The 19,131-nt window shown below is 40.4% G+C and overlaps 1 protein-coding gene across 1 annotated transcript in view; it reads right to left on the minus strand.

Moving 5' to 3' along the window:
• Positions 1–14,715: 14,715 nt before the first annotated feature.
• The window catches only part of LOC110047546 (protrudin-like), a 65,343-nt gene continuing 60,927 nt past the window's right edge, over positions 14,716–19,131 (minus strand). The window contains exons 13-14 of the mRNA XM_089288679.1: positions 17,376–17,457; positions 14,716–15,579 (exon numbers count right to left, since the gene is read on the minus strand). Coding sequence (XP_089144805.1) covers positions 15,485–15,579; positions 17,376–17,457 — 177 coding nt within the window. The 3' untranslated portion in view covers positions 14,716–15,484. The remainder of the gene's footprint in view (positions 15,580–17,375; positions 17,458–19,131) is intronic.

Here is a 19,131-nt window from a genome sequence, read left to right on the forward strand (position 1 = left end):
ACGAGAATGAAAACATAGAAAATAAAAATGTTGACGAGTTTCAAGAATTTATTTCGCAACGAAAACCGGCAAACCGTAAGCTTAAGCTGATGTAAAAACACAAAATGGCATGAAGGCATGGAAGCGGTATTATTTCCAAGAAAACGAGAATAAGGAACTGTGTGGCATACCTGAGGGAGAACTGAATTCGCTGTTGTGCAAATGGTCCTAAAATAGTGAAGAAATTAGACGGAACAGAGTATGGGCCTGTCAATTGGACGTCTTTTCAACGAAGTCTTCAACGCTCCTTGAACAATAGAGGTTCAAACGCAAATATTATTGAGGGAGACAACTTCAAACTCTCAAGATGAAGTTTTACAAAGTAAGTGCCAAACGCCGACAACTTGTCGTAGAACCTGGCCGAGGATAACAAGCTATTCGAGTGCGGTGAATCTGACAGCCTTGTAGCGCCACAGAGCCGAGCAATAACTCTTCCAAGCGCTATGGATCGGGAAAGCGACGGGCAGATGAAATGAAGATGTCTTGCTCTATTGGTTAAACCTTCTTTAGAACTTAAGTGCTGAAAATTAAGAGCGAATTTTTCTAATTAGCAAACATAGCGCGGCAGAAGTTGAAAAATCGATTTTTCTATCTTTTCGTCCACAAATAGCCCTTAGGTAGATATGAAACGTGATATAGTTTTTTGGAGCTCGAAGCGCTTTATATTCGAGAAAATCGAGGAAAACGATTTTCGCCTCGACGGTCACCAAAATGACCGATCGCAAAGGCTTAAAATTAGTAATCTGAACTTAATTTGCGTTCGCGTGTAAAGAAGAACCAACACTTACCGATATTTTTTCTTGAAAGACAAAGTATTCAGCTATCCAAACCAGGTTAGAACTTGACTTGAGCGCCATTTGAGAATAAACACACAGTTTTTAAAAAAATCCCTTTCAGTTACTAGGTCGAATTCCTTATTTACAAATAAAATTCAGAGATATTTTTCGACATGTGCCATAACTCCAAATTCCTTGAAACTTCGCCTTTGGAGTACCTTTATGTTGTTGTAAAACATGTATTAAAATCAGCTTGGGTTATTTTTCGAGTGCTTTTTGAGGTCCGGCTGAAAAACCCCGATTTTACCTAAAAGATCACGAAAAGTAAACAATGAACTTCTGCGCGTTGGTCGGAGGGCAAGCGGGTACAGGCATTCAAGTCCTTATATTATGAGTTCTTTGTAGTAATAAACAAATTGTTTGCTTGCGCCTGTAATATAACGGTAAAACAGTTCAGTCTCAACGCCAAAGTGACTTTATTTAATCCGAGTATACTTTATCGCTTCGAATGCCAGATATTTGTGACGAGATGTCGATTTCACACCTAGGCGAAACAGGAAGTTAAAAACGTTTTACTACGCGGCCTTCCAATAATTAATTTAAGATAACTAGTCGCTAAAGGAGATATTTACTGAATTAAAGCTTAAAAGAGTGGCGTTTCCTGTAACCTATCAAGTTTGTTCGAAAAAAGTTATTTCAGAGTCATTTCAGGACTGGCAATACAGGTTAAATTTGGTAAAGAAATCTTCAGTTTCATTGTTTATTTTGATTGCAAGTCACGATTTCATTCCCGGCCGTGGAATTTACTATGTCCCACAGAGTGCGTTGTTTTACAAAAGGCGGCCGTTTATTTCCGAAGTAAAACATGTTTCCAGTAGTCTTTTGTACTTATGTCAATATATAGTTTAGTTAAAATTGGTATCTACAAACAAATCGGAGTACGAATTCCAATGAAAAATTCGGTCAGAAATATTTCCCGCGAAAACGAAGTGTTTTTTTTTACTAATATTTTCTCTTTTTTTCGACTTTCTACGATTCGCAATCCATGACTTGCTAAAAGACCCGCTTGCAGTAGTTAGCTGGACTGCAGGATAGAATATTTAAGCACGCCAAATCCATTTACGCTAATTAATTTTACCCAGTATAAGTTGAATTTTCCCAAGAGAATTCTATTTTAGACGTCACGCTGCATATAAAAACGATATGTATCCTCAGTTCTCTTGTTCTTTTTTTGCTTTCTTTTTTTTGTTTGTTTTTGTTTTCTGTTTTTTGCCGTCGTGTAAAACATACTGCAACCATATAATGATCGAAGCTCTACCCTAAATTAATTTTGAGACTCTTGCCAACATTTCGTTTGCTTTCGGAACGCGTGACGCGTCATATATATAGCCGATTGAAGGTCGGACGGCAGAAGTTTGCAAATGCGGATTTTTTTTAAAGGTTTCTGTCGTTTCTCCTTTGGTATGTTTCAAAAACACGAACTGTTCTGTTTTTGGATCAGAAGAATTGCTAAGCAATGCGGGTGGACTCTGGTCAGTTATTCTTCCATTATCGGCGCATAAACTGATGAACGAGATTGTCGAGGAAAGTCAGAGGTCAGCGAATCCTATTTGGCAGTGATACGAAAAGACAGTTTGGGTGATACCGATTTGCCGCTATCCAACATGGTATCCGTTTCACGAAGAGGTCACGAAGGAGAGAAAAATAGAATAAAAATCCCAAGACTTATAAATGCTGCTATGTCAGGATTGCCAGCGGAAATCTTTCTTGCAATCAATGTTGTTTTTGTCGGCGCAGGTTAGTATACCTTCCGTTCTACCCTCCCAGTTTTAAATGGACACGCACCTGCTCGCATTTACTTTGCAGTCCCGTTTTCCATATTGAACTGAAGTAAATGCAACTCTGTAACTTTAATTATACATGTACACAGTTAAACAGGTTGAATTGTTTAGAATTGCGGTGCCGTGATTGTGAAATCTACACATTGTCCGTTTGTCAGTAATCTAATTAACTTAAAAAGATTGAAATATTCCTTGTGAGTGAAGGTACTTTTGAATGCATGAATAAACTCCTGTTATCATTTTATTTTACTTTAACAGAAGCATATTGACCTGCAGAACGAAAATATCATAATGAAAGAAGTTAAACCGCTTTACTTCAGCAGACTCCCTTGGCCTCAGAAAAACACGCAAGCATTCGATTGTTTACTTCTTACTGATGTTTTCGTTAAAATCCGGTTGTATCAGCGGCGCGTTAAAAACCACTCGATGAATAACCCAAGCTGATTTTGATGCCTGCTTTACAACAACATAAAAGTGTTAAGTACAAGGAACTAATAATACAAGGACTTTAAACGTCTATACCCGCTTGCCCTCAGACCAACACGCAGAAGTCCATTGTTTACTTTTGGTGATCCTTTAGGTAAAATCGGGGTTTTTCAGCCGGGCCTCAAAAAGCACCCGAAGAATAACCCAAGCTGATTTTGATATATGTTTTGCAACAACATAAAAGTGTTCTAAAGGCGAAGTTTCAATGAATTTGGAGTTATGGCACATGTCGAAAAATATCTTTGAATTTTATTCGTAAATTAGGAATTCAACCTAGTAACTGAAAGGGATTTTTTTTAAAATTGTGTGTTTATTCTCAAATGGCGCTCAAGTCAAGTTCTAACCTGGTTTGGATAGCTGAATACGTTGTTTTTCAAGAAAAAGTATCGGTAAGTGTTGGTTCTTCTTTACACGCGAACGCAAATCAAGTTCAGATTACTAATTTTAAGCCTTTGCGATCGGTCATTTTGGTGACCGTCGAGGCGAAAATCGTTTTCCTCGATTTTCTCGAATTTAAAGCGCTTCGAGCTCCAAACAACTATATCACGTTTCATATCTACCTAAGGGCTATTTGTGGACGAAAAGAGAGAAAAATCGATTTTTCGACTTCTGCCGCTAAATTCAAATTTTGCTTGGTTTTCGGTGACATTTGCTCTTAAAGCCTTTTTGGGACATTTTTGAGGTTCAAAACAATGCTTCGAGTGGTTTCGTACACTTGTTAATTCCATTCAGTAGTTAGACATTTACTTGTCAAAAGTGCAAACCAATCAAATCCTTGTATTTCTGCATTCACCCAATCAGGATAAAGGTGCACGTGCCATTGATTTTTGCATGCAACCGGCTTCCCTTTCAGTCCTTGAAAATAAACAAGTACAAAGATCATTTTTTGGTGTTTTATCCCATATAATGAATCCTTTATTGACCTAGCTTGTTTGGTCAAGATGGCTGGATATTGGCCTCGTTCTTTTTTTTTGCGCGTTTATGGACCTCCACTTCGTCTCGGCCCATAAACACGCAGAAAAAAAAAAAAACCAACTTGGCCAATATCCAGTCATCTTGACCTCACACTTGGTCAATAACCCATATATACTGAAGTGTATATTGCTTTGGTGAAATCTCCCTTATTTTCCATTCATCAAACATTGGGCATCAAGATGGGATGGTTGAGGAAGAGCAAGGATGGAACATTTGTTCTGGTTCCCAATCTACGACAAGAATTTGTGAATGATGTGATACCCGATTTAAAGAATACAGTTCACGATCTCCAGGATGACAACCAAAATCCCGTAAATGTAAAAAAAATGTACATGCCAATTTAATGTCAAACACGGGGAGTGCTTGCGCGATCACCCGAGCCAGAGGCTCATGATAAAGTGCCTGACAATAATCCAGATCGAATTGGAATTTAGAAATGTTGGTTTTTGAGGAGAGGGGAAAACCGAAGTACCCGGAGAAAAACCTCTCGGAGCAAGGAAGAGAACCAGCACCAAACTCAACCCACATATTATGCCGGGTCCGGGAATCGAACCCGGGACACATTGGTGGGAGGTGAGCGCTCTCACCACTGCGCTAACCCTGCTCCCCTAATGGAACATCCAAAATGACCATTTCGTTTTCAGTACAACATGTAATTGACGCTTCATGAACCTCAACAATGCATTTCAGAACGTGGTGGGAGAAAAGTAACGTAGCCTATTCGTTTATTCTGACGTGGGTGGAAGTAATGTTGAGGGAAATCAAGTGATGGATTTGTTGCGTGAGATCAATTTTCAACACGAATGAAAAGGTCTAAAATACTTTGAACCATTACACATGCAATATATTCCAGTACGCAAAGAAGTTGTCGACACTATCGAAACGCAAATGGACAAAACAGGAGAACTCTCTAACTTTGGTAAAGGAAGTACCAGTCCTACCCTTCATTTCAACAGAACATCAAAGGAGGAAGTCGACCCGATTCCAAGCAAGAGCGACAAGGTTTGAAAGACATTTTGAGGGATGTGTTGGAAAATATGACAGCAGGAGGATGGGAAGACGTAAAAAGGAGTTACAATCCCCACTCAAGGCTCCAGTCAACGTGGCCACTGATGTGAAGAAAGGTTTCAAATGAGGATTGAAACGAGGATTGGAGAACGAAATACAGAGACGAGCAAGTAAACGATTAGAAGACATATGTGGAGAATGAATCGTTTCATGCCTATTTACTCTCGAACCATCAAACTGGTTACATCAAAACGACGAGGTGTGGGTGGACAGGAAGGAGAAGGATTACATTTACTACCGTTCGCAAACAGATTGAAAAAGAGACGTTCGAAAAAACTACAAAAGGGAGGTCGGATTAGTAAAGAAGCGTCAAAACCACCTGGCTACGATCTGAGGTTATTTTCTCAGAAACGTAGCAAAAGAAGACGACGATAGAATCATGCCAGGACACATTGTACCAGTCCACAGCAATTCTGGAGTGATGATGAATTCGCTGTTGGATTTATTCCAAGTTTTACCTTCAGACGTTAGTATTTCATCGCATCGGATGGTACCCATTCATACGTACACTACAGGCATCAATCCTACCGAATTTCAAATCGATGCTCAAGAGGACTACATTGATTTGAGTCGAAGTTACTTCGAAATTGAACTGGGATTGAAAAAAGCCAACGGAGATAATCTGGGAGCCGAAAATTTGTGTCCCATTAACAACTTAATGGCGCGCTGCTGAATGACAACCTGGATCATTATCACTACAAAGCTTGCCTGGAGACCTTACTGAATTACAACAGAGAGGACGGTTCAAGGCTGGTTCAATTGAATCGATGTCAAAGAAGAGTACACGGGTAACAACATGCACTGGCAAGCCGGGCAAGGAGCTGGACGCGAAAAATACTAAGTTCTGAGTCAGAATCATAAAGCTGCCTTGGCAGCTCAGGTAGCTGGATTGGCTCATTACGCAGGAGGAAAAAAAGAATGCTGAGGTTTAAACCCTTACTTCAAGCATTTCAGCCCAGTAAAGTGTTGGTACCTGGCGTACAGATAAACATTCAGTTTTACATGAATCCACCTCCTATCTTCTTTGACGGAGTGGATCAAGTTAGTAGAATGGTACCAGAAGATGTCAAAGTGCGAATACACTTGTGTCAGTTGAGACTGAACGAAAGTGTCTACAGAGGACTAACCACTCAAATAGCCACCAAACGCAAAATGGTCACTCACTCAGTGGTGAGGAGCGAGGTTCGTTCGTTTCCCTTACATGCTGGACTACAACGAATGGAAATCAGAAATCCTTTTCAGAATAGAGTTTCAAATCGAATGATTGTAGGAATGGTAGATTCCAGAGCCTTCAACGGTGATTATACCAGGGATCCCTTCTGTTTCCAGAAATTTGGTTTAGTCAGCATTAGACAGTTGGTACAAGGTGAAGAGAACCTTAACGAGACCTTACAACTAAATAGGAGTAATGAAGACAGAGATCTTACTGGCTATCATTGTTTCCTGTAAGCCAGTGGTGCCTTTTGTTAACATGAAGGAAGTAACTTTTTGGTGAGATCTAAAGATTGAGGGGAAGGCAAAAACTGTACCTTGTTCATTTTTGACAATGTGGCAAGTGGATGTGTGGATACTAGTTACTTGAATCCTAGACAAACTAGAGAGATACAAATAGAGTCGGTGCTGGGGGATGCACTCGGATTTGACGTGAACGTCATAGTGTACGCAGATTTCGAGAACCTACTAGAGATTGACGCCAACAAAGCTGTGATCTACGACACTAGAAGAGACTAGGGATGGAAAAGATCACGCTGAATAACAGGCAGTTGGATTTCTTAGCCAGCCATTATCCGGTCCTAGAACTAGTCTTCTTTGGCACCGTACCTTGCAACAAGCTACCCAATTATCCAGACAAATTAAAGCCTACAGGATGCATTGTGAATAGAGACCCTCACTACTTACCTAGAAAGCATTGGATTGCATTGAGGACAGATGGCGAGACTTGCGAAGTCATGGATAGTTACGCCTTACCTTTGCGGACTCATGGTACTACAGATCCGCTTGTAGATTGATTAGACAAACATTGGAAATAAGTGATTCATAATGAACAGTCTACAATCTTTGTACAGCCAGAGTTGTGGTGATTACGCCTTGATGTATTTCAGAGCTAGAGCTCGAGGACAATCTAGGCACAATTTCTTGCGTCAGTTTTCTAAACACGATTATGCACACAACGATCATAAGGTGGGATTAAGAAAAAAAAGAAAAAAAGATTGGCTCTGAAGAATGGTATCATGTATGAAAGATGGATCATCAAAATACTCACGGTCCGGTTGTAAACATGGACTTCGTCATCTTGTATAAAACATGTTGGTAACAAATAAAAGTTGAGATGTTAAAAGATTACATTTGGTGTCGTCTTGACTGGGTGGGTCCGATCTGTAGCAAATCAGGTAGAGGGTTGGAGTTGCAATGCAAAGCTTGGAAGTTCGAATCCTTTCCCTTTTACTTTTCGGTCAAGGCACTGTGTTGTGGCCACATCAACTCGGTTTCGAATCCTGAGCAGATAAATAGATTTTCATTTTCCACAAACCCTTCATTCTGTCGCGATGGAAATGGGGGAAGCATTTCAATTCAAGACACCCTCTTGCATTTTGGTGGTAGGACCTTCAGGATATGGAAGGACTTGTTTTAAACAAGTATTACTCTTACAGCATTTGAACGAGTTATTCGCAGATGTCACTTCTTCCGTCGCGTATTGCTACGGTGCGTGGCAGGATAAATTTGTACCTATGAAAACATCCGGAGTGATATCCTACAAGGGAGTTCCAGATTTTGTTCAGTTGAAGGCATGGTTTCCAAACGGAGGTTTATTGATACTCAATGATTTGATGGCTGAAGGAAAGAACGATAAAGAAGTGTTGGATTTATTCACTTAACATTCTCGTCACCAAAACATCACAGTGATGTACTTGCGTCAAGATATGTCTCCACCGGGGAAATTTGCCAAGAGCATTTCAATAAATGCTCATTACATCACAGCCTTCGAAAATCCACAAGATCAGCTGGGCATGAGGAATTTACTACTTCAAGCCTTTCCTTCGAACTGGCAAGATATCATGGACGCGTATCGTAAGGCGACGGAACGACCCTTTGGATACTTGGCATTGGATTTGCATCCTGCCAGTGACGATTCTACCCGAGTCTTGAGTCACCTCTTAAAACACGAGGGATCCATGCGATGTCACAGATTGATATAGCTACCTCGCAAGTATATAGGACTGTTCAGATAGTGAATTTAAGTCATAACGAGCTGCGTACGAACCGAATTAATCGACGAATGGCCAGAACGAAAACCAAAGATAAGAAAAGACAAAAAGGTCAAAGAAAACTATCAAAGTGGAGGAAAAATCCCTTGGGTGATGAATTTTAAAAAGGGACTCGAAGTAACCAAACATATGATTAAAGCTGTCAACTGTTCTATAGATGTGGACAAAGCAAAACGTACTGTCGAAGGTTACAAGCAACAATATCGAGCAAATAAATGATGAGGTGGAACTGTATCTATTAAATCAAAAAGGTGCTGGATTCTGGAGAGGATTGAACGAAGCGTTTTGCAAGTGTCTCCGTTAACATGGCTTCACAAGTGATACAGAACTTGACATATTTATTGCTAGAATCCAACGAGAAGGTGAAACATTTGGAGAACAAATGTCACGAGCTTGAAACCGGTAAAAATAAGTGGAAAGACGAGTGCGAGAAATACAATCGTATTAGAAATGTGACAATACAATATCTTCTTTGTAAACATTGTCTAGGTCGAAACACTCAAGAGGAACAGACGGTTGAAATTTGTCAAACCTGTACACAAAAATTGCAACCTCTACAGAAAGCAGAAATGAAACGGAGAGATCAGATGATCAAGAGGTTACAAGCAGAAGTAGAGTATTGGAAAGAACAAATGCAAGAAGAGAGCGAGAGAACCGATCACTGGTACAAGTGTTACAACGACGAACGTACAAAATACTTGACATTAGTGGAAACGATTCAGTGTGAGGGAGTTAAGCTGAACAATTACGCTATGATAACTACTGCATTGAATGTGTCCAGAGTCGACAGAACGGGATAGAGGAGATCAGTTACTGAAACCAAACGCAAGACAGGAACAGAAAAACTACAGCCCTTACCAGGTTGGGAGGCTTGGGCAGCAGGCACGAAACAGAGAAGGCGTTTAATTGGAATATGACGAGGACGAGGACTAGAAAACGTCAATCAGTAACGTCAACGTGGCCAGGGAATCGATATTGAAAAACTTCTTGGCAAGACGGGTATAGAGTTCCATGTCCCGGGCTACCAATATCTCGGTCCCGGAAGGAAACTAAAGAAAAGACTGCCTAGAGGCGATCCCGGGATCAGTAGACTGAACAAGATTGCCAGACAACAGATTATTGATTATTCGCTTGCTAGGAATTTGAGAGATAAATGGAAAGCCGACGAGAAAATGATTAAAGCTTTTAAGAACTTGCCAGGCAAACATACCATAACTGGAAATGTGATAAAGAAAATAATGCATTCAGAGAAAGCGTTAAAAATGTAATCATTGAGAGTCGCATTAAGGCCAATTCTTCTCTGACATCCCATTCTACTCTTCACTTCTCCATGCAATCGGACGCTTTCCAACACGCATTCCAGTCTACCACGTTCACGGTATCTGAGTTCAGTGAAGACAGTGAACGTTTGGAGGCTTATCGTCATTCTCTGGTGCTGAAACTCAATTCCAACCAAGGCTTTACCCCCGACGACAGTTTTACTGTGGACCCCGGGTCTCGGTCGTGGTCACGGTGAGAAATACAGATCGAGTACTGTAGCTGCAAAGAAAATCAGCAACGGTCCCATCATCACCATCAAGGACAAAGATGAACTCTGTTGTGCTAGGGCTGTTGTCACCATGAAAGCTCGGGTCGATCATGGCTGCAACAGCAAAACATATAAAAATTTACTTCATGGGCTTCCTGTCCAAGAAAAAATGGCCAAAGAACTCCATCAGTTGTCGAGTGTCCCTGAAGGGCCATGTGGTATCCCCAAGCTGGAAAAATTCCAACCGGCGTTACCGGGTTACCAGATCAAAGACATATCCGTCAATCCGCCTCATTGCATCATCTTCTTGGCTAAAACCCCTTCGGACAAACTTATCCCTCTGATCAAAGAAGATGGCCATTACAACGGGTGCAAGTCCTCTAAAGGATTCCTCTCCAAATCCCAATTTTGCCACGAGTGCGACAAAGGGTACAATGACGATGCTATACGACATCATCCACGTAATGGAAAATGGTGTCCTCCCTGTCATTGTAAAGAGTGCCATGACTCCATAGATGCCAAACGATCATTGGGTCTGGGCAAGTTTCCCAAACCTCAGTCCCTCTGCCTTGCATGTCACCGTTGGTTCTACGGGAATGATTGCTACACCTATCATTTGTTTCGTCAGCGAAAACAATAACGGTCCATTTGCGAAACCCTACAAAAGTGCCGTAAGTGTCACAAAGTCTTCGAAGCAGCTCCAAAACAAGTCAGGCCTGGTGGAGATCGACATAGCATCAGAGCTAAACACAAGTGCTGTTGGGGGGAGTGTTTCAATAGTGAGCAGATGGTGGAGATTGGCAAACCTCGTTGTCACATTAAACCTGTCGACCCTGAAGACGACGAACCTAAACTGAAAAAAGTGCCAGCCAGCTCGGTCGGTACATGTCCTGTGGTCCGTATAGATGAAGATGGTGGTGCATTGGTGGAACGAGAACCATCTCTCTTTGTGTACTGCGACTACGAAGCCGTCACGGACGAAAGAGTCCAGACACCCATCTTGCTCTGTCTGGAAGATGCAGAGAGCAACAACACCCATTCGTTTCATGGCACAAACTGCACTGAGGAAATGTTTAATCATCTTGAAGAAGTAGCCGTGGATGTAGATGGAGATGATCAACGAGTCATCATGGTCTTTCACAACTTCATAGGCTACGATGGCATGTTTGTGCTGCAGTACTTGTACAAACACCATCGTGAATTTAAAGATCAGATTACCATGGGCAGCAAGATCCTCTCCCTGAAATCGGATAATCTCACCTTCAAGGACTTGGTCTGCTTTCTTCCTTTTCCTCTCGCCAACTTTCCTGCTACCTTTGGGTTGACCGAGTTACGTAAAGGTTCCTTCCCTCATTTCTTCAATACCTTGGCCAATCAAGACTATCAAGGTCCCATGCCACCTGCCGACATATACGACCCCGACGGGATGAGTACCAAAAAGTAAGCAGCGTTTCAACAGTGGTACACTGAGCAAGTAAACAGCTACTATGTCTTCAACCTTTACAGAGAGATGAAAGTCTATTGCATCTCGAAAGTCAAATCGTTGAAAGCCGGTTGTCAAAAGTTTCAAAGAGAATTCCCTCAACATGCCGAGAGGTGTCACCATCACCTCGGTCTGCAACCGTTACTGGCAGAAGAAGCTCTTACCTCAGAACACCATTGCCGTCAAACCTTGTCGCGGTTGACACGGAACCCGGACCAATCAGTCCGTCAAAGCCTTCAAATGGCTGGCTTGGCAGGAGCACCGTTTTCGCGTCAACTCTCTCACTTCCTTGACTGGCGAGCCAACGGCTGACTGCATAGCCATGCGGGTAATGGCGGGAAGTGAGAGTAGCCTCCTTTCTCATCGATGGTTACAACACGCTCACTCCCACTGTCTACGAGTTCCACAGTTGTCTGTGGCACGGGTGCCCTCGTTGTTTCCCAGACTGTAATATCCACACCAAATTCCATGGGTACCCAGCTGGGCGCGTACCGAAGAAGACCTAGCTTGATACCTGACGCAGTACCGGGAACGCGAGGGAATGGTGCTTGACCCAACTATGGTCTAAAAGAACCTGGAACGCAAAGCCACCGCCAAACTCATGCTCAACTCCTTCTGGAGTAAGTTTAGTGAGAACCTAAATAAACCCACCACCGTGGCCATCGTGGGACCAGCCTCTCTCTTTGCTGCCATCTCCAACCCCTTGAGGCGCCTCAGATTTTAAGAGTCTCTCGAAAAGTTAGAACAAGTCCTCTACTTCTACACTCTGTCATCTACCGTTAGTGTCCCAGGCACTCCCAAATTCCTCTCAGCGATTTCCTTGGCAACATGACCAATGAGTTGGATGATGGTGATTACATCACAGAATTCACCTCGGCTGGTGTCAAGAACTATGGCTACAAGACAAAGAATGGAAAAGTGTGTTGTAAAGTGAGAGGCTTCACTCTCAATGCAAGTGGCTCTCAGCAACTCAATTACGAGGTGATGCAACAAAATGTCCTAAATGACATTCGCTACCCTCTCGACGAAGACCGACGCAAAATCCATGTGGTCAACCCCTACTTCTTTACACAAGATCCTGCCACCAAACGCCTGAAAGTGGTACCCTACACCAAACATTACGGTCTCGTTCCGTTGGATGACGTTGACATGGAGAATGTGGAGGCTTTGATGGACTTGTAAATAGTTTTCCCTCACGTAATGGTACTCACATCAACGCACATGCAATGATGGACAAGGCTTACTTTTTTCTCCCCCGTAACCACCAACGTAAAACGCACACGCTAAATCATTTCTGTAAATGTTTTCACGGGCGCTGCAGTCACTAGACCTGGCAAACATCCCGAATGATTTTTAGGGTTATCATGCAAATATAGAAGATTCCAATCTGATGACGTCAATTAATGCATGCAAAAATAACTAGGTCTACCATTTTGTTACCATATTTGGCGTCATGACGTCATCCCTTGGTCACGTGGTACAAAATTCTGCAATCTGATTGGTCGAGAGCCTCGTTTGCTTACGTTAATGAGATGCAAATGTATTAGATCCTGTATGAACCCCCTTTACTACTTTCCACATGCTATGTAACATTGCCTACGTCAAAAATGTAAGCACAACGGACTTCTTTATGGTCGAACTAGAATTTTAGTGATGAAAAATGGATTTATTTGACATCAAACAAGGTTAGGAGTATCAAGAATTCCCGGAGAAATAAATTGACTGTTTGAATGTTCACACCTTGTGAATATTAAAAGCAGTAGCAGCCCAATTCTACCAGAAGTCACTGAGAGCTGATCGACTACACTAAAATCGTTTGAATTATCCCATAAATCGGGAAACATGCAAAGTCCACAACCTTCTTCAGCCATTTGAGGTCAGTAGTTATCATTTATTTGCCATTTCTTCTACTAATAACCAGAAAAAATGCCAGTTTCACACTTTAATGGTCTTTCAGCCGTTTAAATAGCATGTTGAAAGTTGATCAGAACACTGAAAGCGGGTGTAATATTCTCTTGATAAAAATACCTTTAGGCATTGACTTGGAACCAAAACACGGACAGCACATTTGAAATCGCATACCTAAAGTATAGTGGCTGTACTTGAAGAAAGAGAAAGGAATTAGGGAATTTGAGGAAAAACAACAGAAATGGAGAGAAAGCGAAAAACCTCCACGCACAACTAATATTCTTTAATAGTCTCCAATCCGTTCGTACACACACATTTCTCGTTTTTAAACGGTTGAAAATTCAGAACGCATAGTCAACAGGACCCGCACACGTTCCGCTATGTGCACTTAGGGAAAACGCATTAAATTTTACTTTGTTGTTTGAAAAAATCTGTCGTATGTTAGTTGTGACTTACTGCGTGACAACTATCCATCACCAATTCATCGATCATCACTCACGTGATGATTCCATCCATTATGCTAATTAGGTCTCGATATGAAAGCGAGGTATTCGGGTCAAGTCTAGCCCATATGACTGCTGCTATCTCTAGGGGCTTTTAATTCACAAAAAACTCTTGCATGCCTTGCGTGCCTATGTTTTTTACTGGTCTTGCTATGAATTCATGGATATCACAAGTTGCCTTAAAAGCACGTTTTTGAAGTCATACCTTTAAAATGGCGCCAGAACTGTCCCCCAAAATTGTTTTTATATATATTTAAAAAAAAAAAAATGAAAAGAAACATCAATGGGAATCAATCAAGTGAATTTTGAGTCTATTGTTATACTCATTCATTCTCATCATAGTATCAAACCAACTAAGTTCATATTAGCCCATAGAAAACACCCGAGTATCTTTACTCCCGCCACAACGTGAACTGAGCAAATAATACTTATTTTGTGGTTAACATCTCTTCAGGTAATGCTCGATGTTCTTTTGTAAGTGTTCATTAACTTCATTCCAAAGGTTTAGAAAAACGATACACTGTTCTGTTTTATATTTTTTACTCTATCGAAAAGTAATCGACGTCCATGGAAAGAACACCTCAAAATTAGTGACGTGACCAAGTTCCACCACGAAATCTCGCATTGAAGTGAAGGGAGCCTTAATAAAAGAACACTGTAGTCAGAGAGCTTGTGCGGTCACGAGAAACATTGCTGTATTTCGAAGTAAACTTCCTGTCTGGCTCAATTAAATAAAACAATTGAAAAACCGAACAAAAAAAATAAATGTGAAACCCAACTTATCACAACGGGTAATTTTGTTATTCTCCAACACATTTCACCGCCAATATGCCTCTTTGAAGTTGAAGTTGAAGTTGAATCTTTATTGCACACTCCCAAAAATAGGTTTTTCAGTGAACAATACAACGTAAAAACAATAAAAATACAATAAAAATACAATGAATTAAAAACTAACACTATCCTTGTTCAAAACATCTTTACAACAAGTTCGTCATAAGTGTTCAACCAGTTAGTGACAACCAGTTTGTCACAAAAGTTCAAAGACCAGCTCTTAAATTTTCTCTCGACTTCTGCTGGAAAAAGGCGACGAAAATTAAGAACCCCACTCGCCCTAGGCCATGGGGTTAATAAGAAATATTGTTTGGCAAGGTAGTCTTGAGGTAAATCCAAGCGTTCTGTTCGCTTCTTTTTTAAGTCAGAATTTTGCCTTACGGGCCGTTTCCATTGGAAAAGGTCATAAGCCGTGTATTTTTGTTTTTGTTTTGAGTGCCCTATAACAAACTACTTTCTAACCTAGCTTGCTGGAGCTGTACTGGGGAACATTGGCCCTTGGTCGATTTTGTACGGACTTCGATGCGCTCGGTCTGTACTGCCACAACTTCAGGCCAATATTTCCCAGTACGTCCACAAGAGGTTAATGCCCCCGATCTGATATATCTAATAGAAGATTCACAAATAAGTTACAAGTGACATAGTTCTTTTTAATTTCGCTACATATTGCCATTTAAAAAGTCTCAAATAATTTCAAATTATACGAGGATCACTACTCATTGTCCATTCGATATTGCAGATCTGCCCACGCACACAACTGGACATGCCATGTGACAAACTTCACCAAATGTCTGTATTCATTTCTTCGGCTTTGTTCATGAGGTAGCCATAACAGCTTTTACAAACCAGCACTGTCTCTTCATAGGCTGCTGGTGCTGCTCATAAAAAAAAAAAACAACATATCAAAGATATCAGTGACAACAGCTATCATAATGAATTTGTTGACAAGAGAAGTCGTTTAACTTGCTGGACATTTTCAAAGTAAGCAAGTCACACAAACATAAATACGGGCAAAAATATTAAACTTCTGACAGACTGGGTGGGGTAGGGTTTGAATCTCTCAGTCTGGTATTGTAGGTTATTGTATACCATACTCCCAGCCTTGTAACAATTTCCTTGATCCAGCCTTCAAACGATTATAGTGTCGATTATAATCAATGTTTTGAACAAAACTATGACTAAGGTAGGAGATCACCGTCTTGTAGATAGTGAAAAAACATATGGCAATTCGAAGTGTCAGTCATATCTTATCCTAATCCTAGAGTTGAACTCTGATCTTTTTATTCAAACCGGGTGGTTGAAGGGTGCAAAGTTTGCACTCCAAAAAGCTCCTCTTGTCGGAAAATGATTATCGAGGCTATTTTTCCTAATAGCCGCAGGAATTCTTGTGTGTTCATTGGCTGATTTTTTTGTCAATGAGTGGACAGACACATGAATTTATAATTTATGCAAAGTTGATGTGACAATAAAGAGCGGACAATTTTACAATTTGTTATTGTAAAAACCAAATTGACGTCAGTTTTTCACACGTCTGTTCTGTTACTGACAATGAATTTCTGCGGATCCACAGCTACTTTTACAATGTTATGACGAAATTCATGATCAATAACAGGACAGACGCATGAAAAACTGACGTCAATTTGTTAAATGGTCATTAAATTGTCGCATATTTGAGACTTAGTCTTAGTATTTTTAGCCCTGTCACATGTACAGGAGAAGCCCGAACAGATGTTATAATCTAACACTACTGAACAGTTCAAACTACTAATCGATAGATTTTCTTCATTTTTTTCGCTCAACGTAGAAAATCAGTAGAGAAAATGATCCATCAACAGAAAAATATGGGTCACAGAACCTCCAAGATCGTTTAATCCAGGCAAAGCTATAGCAATGGCCATCTGCCATTTTGCTCTGTTTGGGACCTGCTCTTGCGTGAGTAATTTTGATCCTCTGATTTAAGGATTTTTTAGTGCAATAAAGGAATGAAGATGTTTGTAATAACTCAAGTCTTAAGGACAGAATCATCGATATCAGAATAGCCCTCGACTTGCTCAATGTCCTTATTTGGTCATAACAAGATTTTGTTATGCAATGTAGGGAAGTGCAAAGTTATAAAACAACTGCCTTCCTGACCATATTTGGGCATGCATGCATAATTTGTCGTCATTAAAAATCAAGTCAGCCATTTTGTTGGGCACATGTTCGCAATCCGGCTCTCTGATGTCACGATGACGTGGAACCTCCCCATTGGCTGCTAATGATGTCACTGAAGTTTAAAGGTCAGGAGACGTAAAATAAAATGTGGACTTTGTCAACTCATGCGATAGAAATTTAGTTCATTATTGATCGTGCTTTAACTCTGAAGTACTATGTACATGTACATAACACATTCATTTTTGGTGGAACTCATTACGTTATCAGTCTAAAGTAGCATTCAAAACAGCTCAAGTGTTACACCTAAATAAGCTTAAAGATCATTTGTAATTGAATAATAGTTGCAAAATTTGTGCTGTCACGCAACATACAAACTCCTCATAATCTTTTTGATCCGATTTTATATCACGACTTGGCTTGAAAGCCATTTTGATTTGCTATCAAAACGAGGAGTTCAGCAATGATTTATATCCAAGGCAGCCACATGCAGTCCTTGACAGCCTATTTTTTTACTTACCTGTGGCTCCGAACACCGACCTCTTGACATGCTTGCAGCAACAGCGAGAGCAAAAGCTATCTCCACAATGGCGACAATATTGCTGCAAAAGTACAAAATTAATGCACTAACTTAAGGTAGCTCAAAACAGTTTCCAGCACTTAGATTTTGATGGGTCGTAAAAACCACTATTTATCACTTGATGCTACCATCATGGTATCAAAAAACTGCCCAATCATTGGTGAACACGTTATCATTTTCGTGACATAATAGGCTACCATAGCAACAGTACGACCTGCTAAAAACACCCTTAATTATAGCTTTAGGGGCTTATAATTCAAAAACGGCACGGTGAAAAAGTTTTTATACTGTCAAATTTTAATCAGCATGACTGATAAGATGCGACTTGAAAATGAAAATGATAACAACCTGTTCACCAATGATTGGGCAGTTTTGTGACACCATGATTGTAGCATCAAGTGATAAAGAGTGGTTACAATGACCCATCAAAATCTAAGTGAAGGAAACTGTTTTGAGCCACCTTAAGACTGTTTATATAAAGGAAATCTGTCCTTGTTAGGAGGGTCATCTTCCCTACCAAGCCACGCCAGATGAAGGAAGCTTTTAATTATTTCTTTTAAAATAGCAGCAAACCATTTATTTGAGAGGTCTGATGCAAAACCACACTGGGATGAAGGTACAGTCATCTTGGGGATGAGGAAACATTTATCCACATGAGACTGCATGAATTTTACTAGTAAATCTGCAGAATTCTGTTGTGGTTCCCAGAGTCACATGGTTTTCTATGTATCATGTGATATCACGCTCCCATTTTTGACTGCGGACAGCAGTTGTATTTTAGCGATGCAACTACTCCCTTTTAGTAGAAAGAACGCTATTGTAACTGCATATCTTTTGAAACTACCCCAATATTAGCTCGGTTTAAGAAATGTCATTTACTGTTTTCAAAGTACACTACTGCGTTTGCCAGGGTTCAACTGAAGAGTGGAAATGTATTGCTTCTCCTTAGCAGCTTGTTAATTTCTCCATTTAATTGTCTCTATGAAAGGGACTAGTCAAAGTGCTCTATGAGCAAACTCGGCAATTGATCAGGGGTATGAAAATAATTATGTATAGGACTATCTTTACTGTTCTGTGTTTGAGGGAGTGTTGTCTTCAATTTTCATGTTTTTATTATTAGAAGTTACTGTTAATCTATTTATCAAAGAAACATTTGTATAAGCAGCTAATTTAACAGCTCTGATACTGGCTCCAATTCCTTCCCCGAACCAACATGAGTCTCAAAGATATAAGGGGAATTCTAGACAACATCCAAGACACAAGTGGAAGAATCTTACATGAAAATGCTTAACTCAGAGATGAATTAAAAGAACTTAAAGCATCTTTGAAATCAAAAGACGGCGAGCTGCAGGGTTTACAAGAATTGTTGCCCAAAATGTGTGAACGAAACAAGACTGTGGAACTGGAACTCAGCACGGCAAAAGTTAACACACAAGACGGCGAAATATACAACTTATGGGATAACCTTGATAGCTTAGATCAATATACTAGAAAAAACAGCCTGGAAATCCATGGTGTCCCAAAAGCATACAGCTCTACGGAAGAGGTGGTCCTTGCAATCTCCAATGCGTTAGATGTCGACATTTCATCAAATGATATAGAAATATCGCATCATCTTAAAAGAAGAAACAGCATTACTGCAATTATCCTTAAGTTTGCAAGCCACAAAGATAAATCCAAACTATAATTATAAAGC

The sequence above is a fragment of the Orbicella faveolata genome, unplaced genomic scaffold (assembly GCF_042242905.1).
Source record: "Orbicella faveolata isolate gen_17 unplaced genomic scaffold, um_ofav_v1 contig_1, whole genome shotgun sequence".
NCBI classification, from domain to species: Eukaryota; Metazoa; Cnidaria; class Anthozoa; order Scleractinia; family Merulinidae; genus Orbicella; species Orbicella faveolata.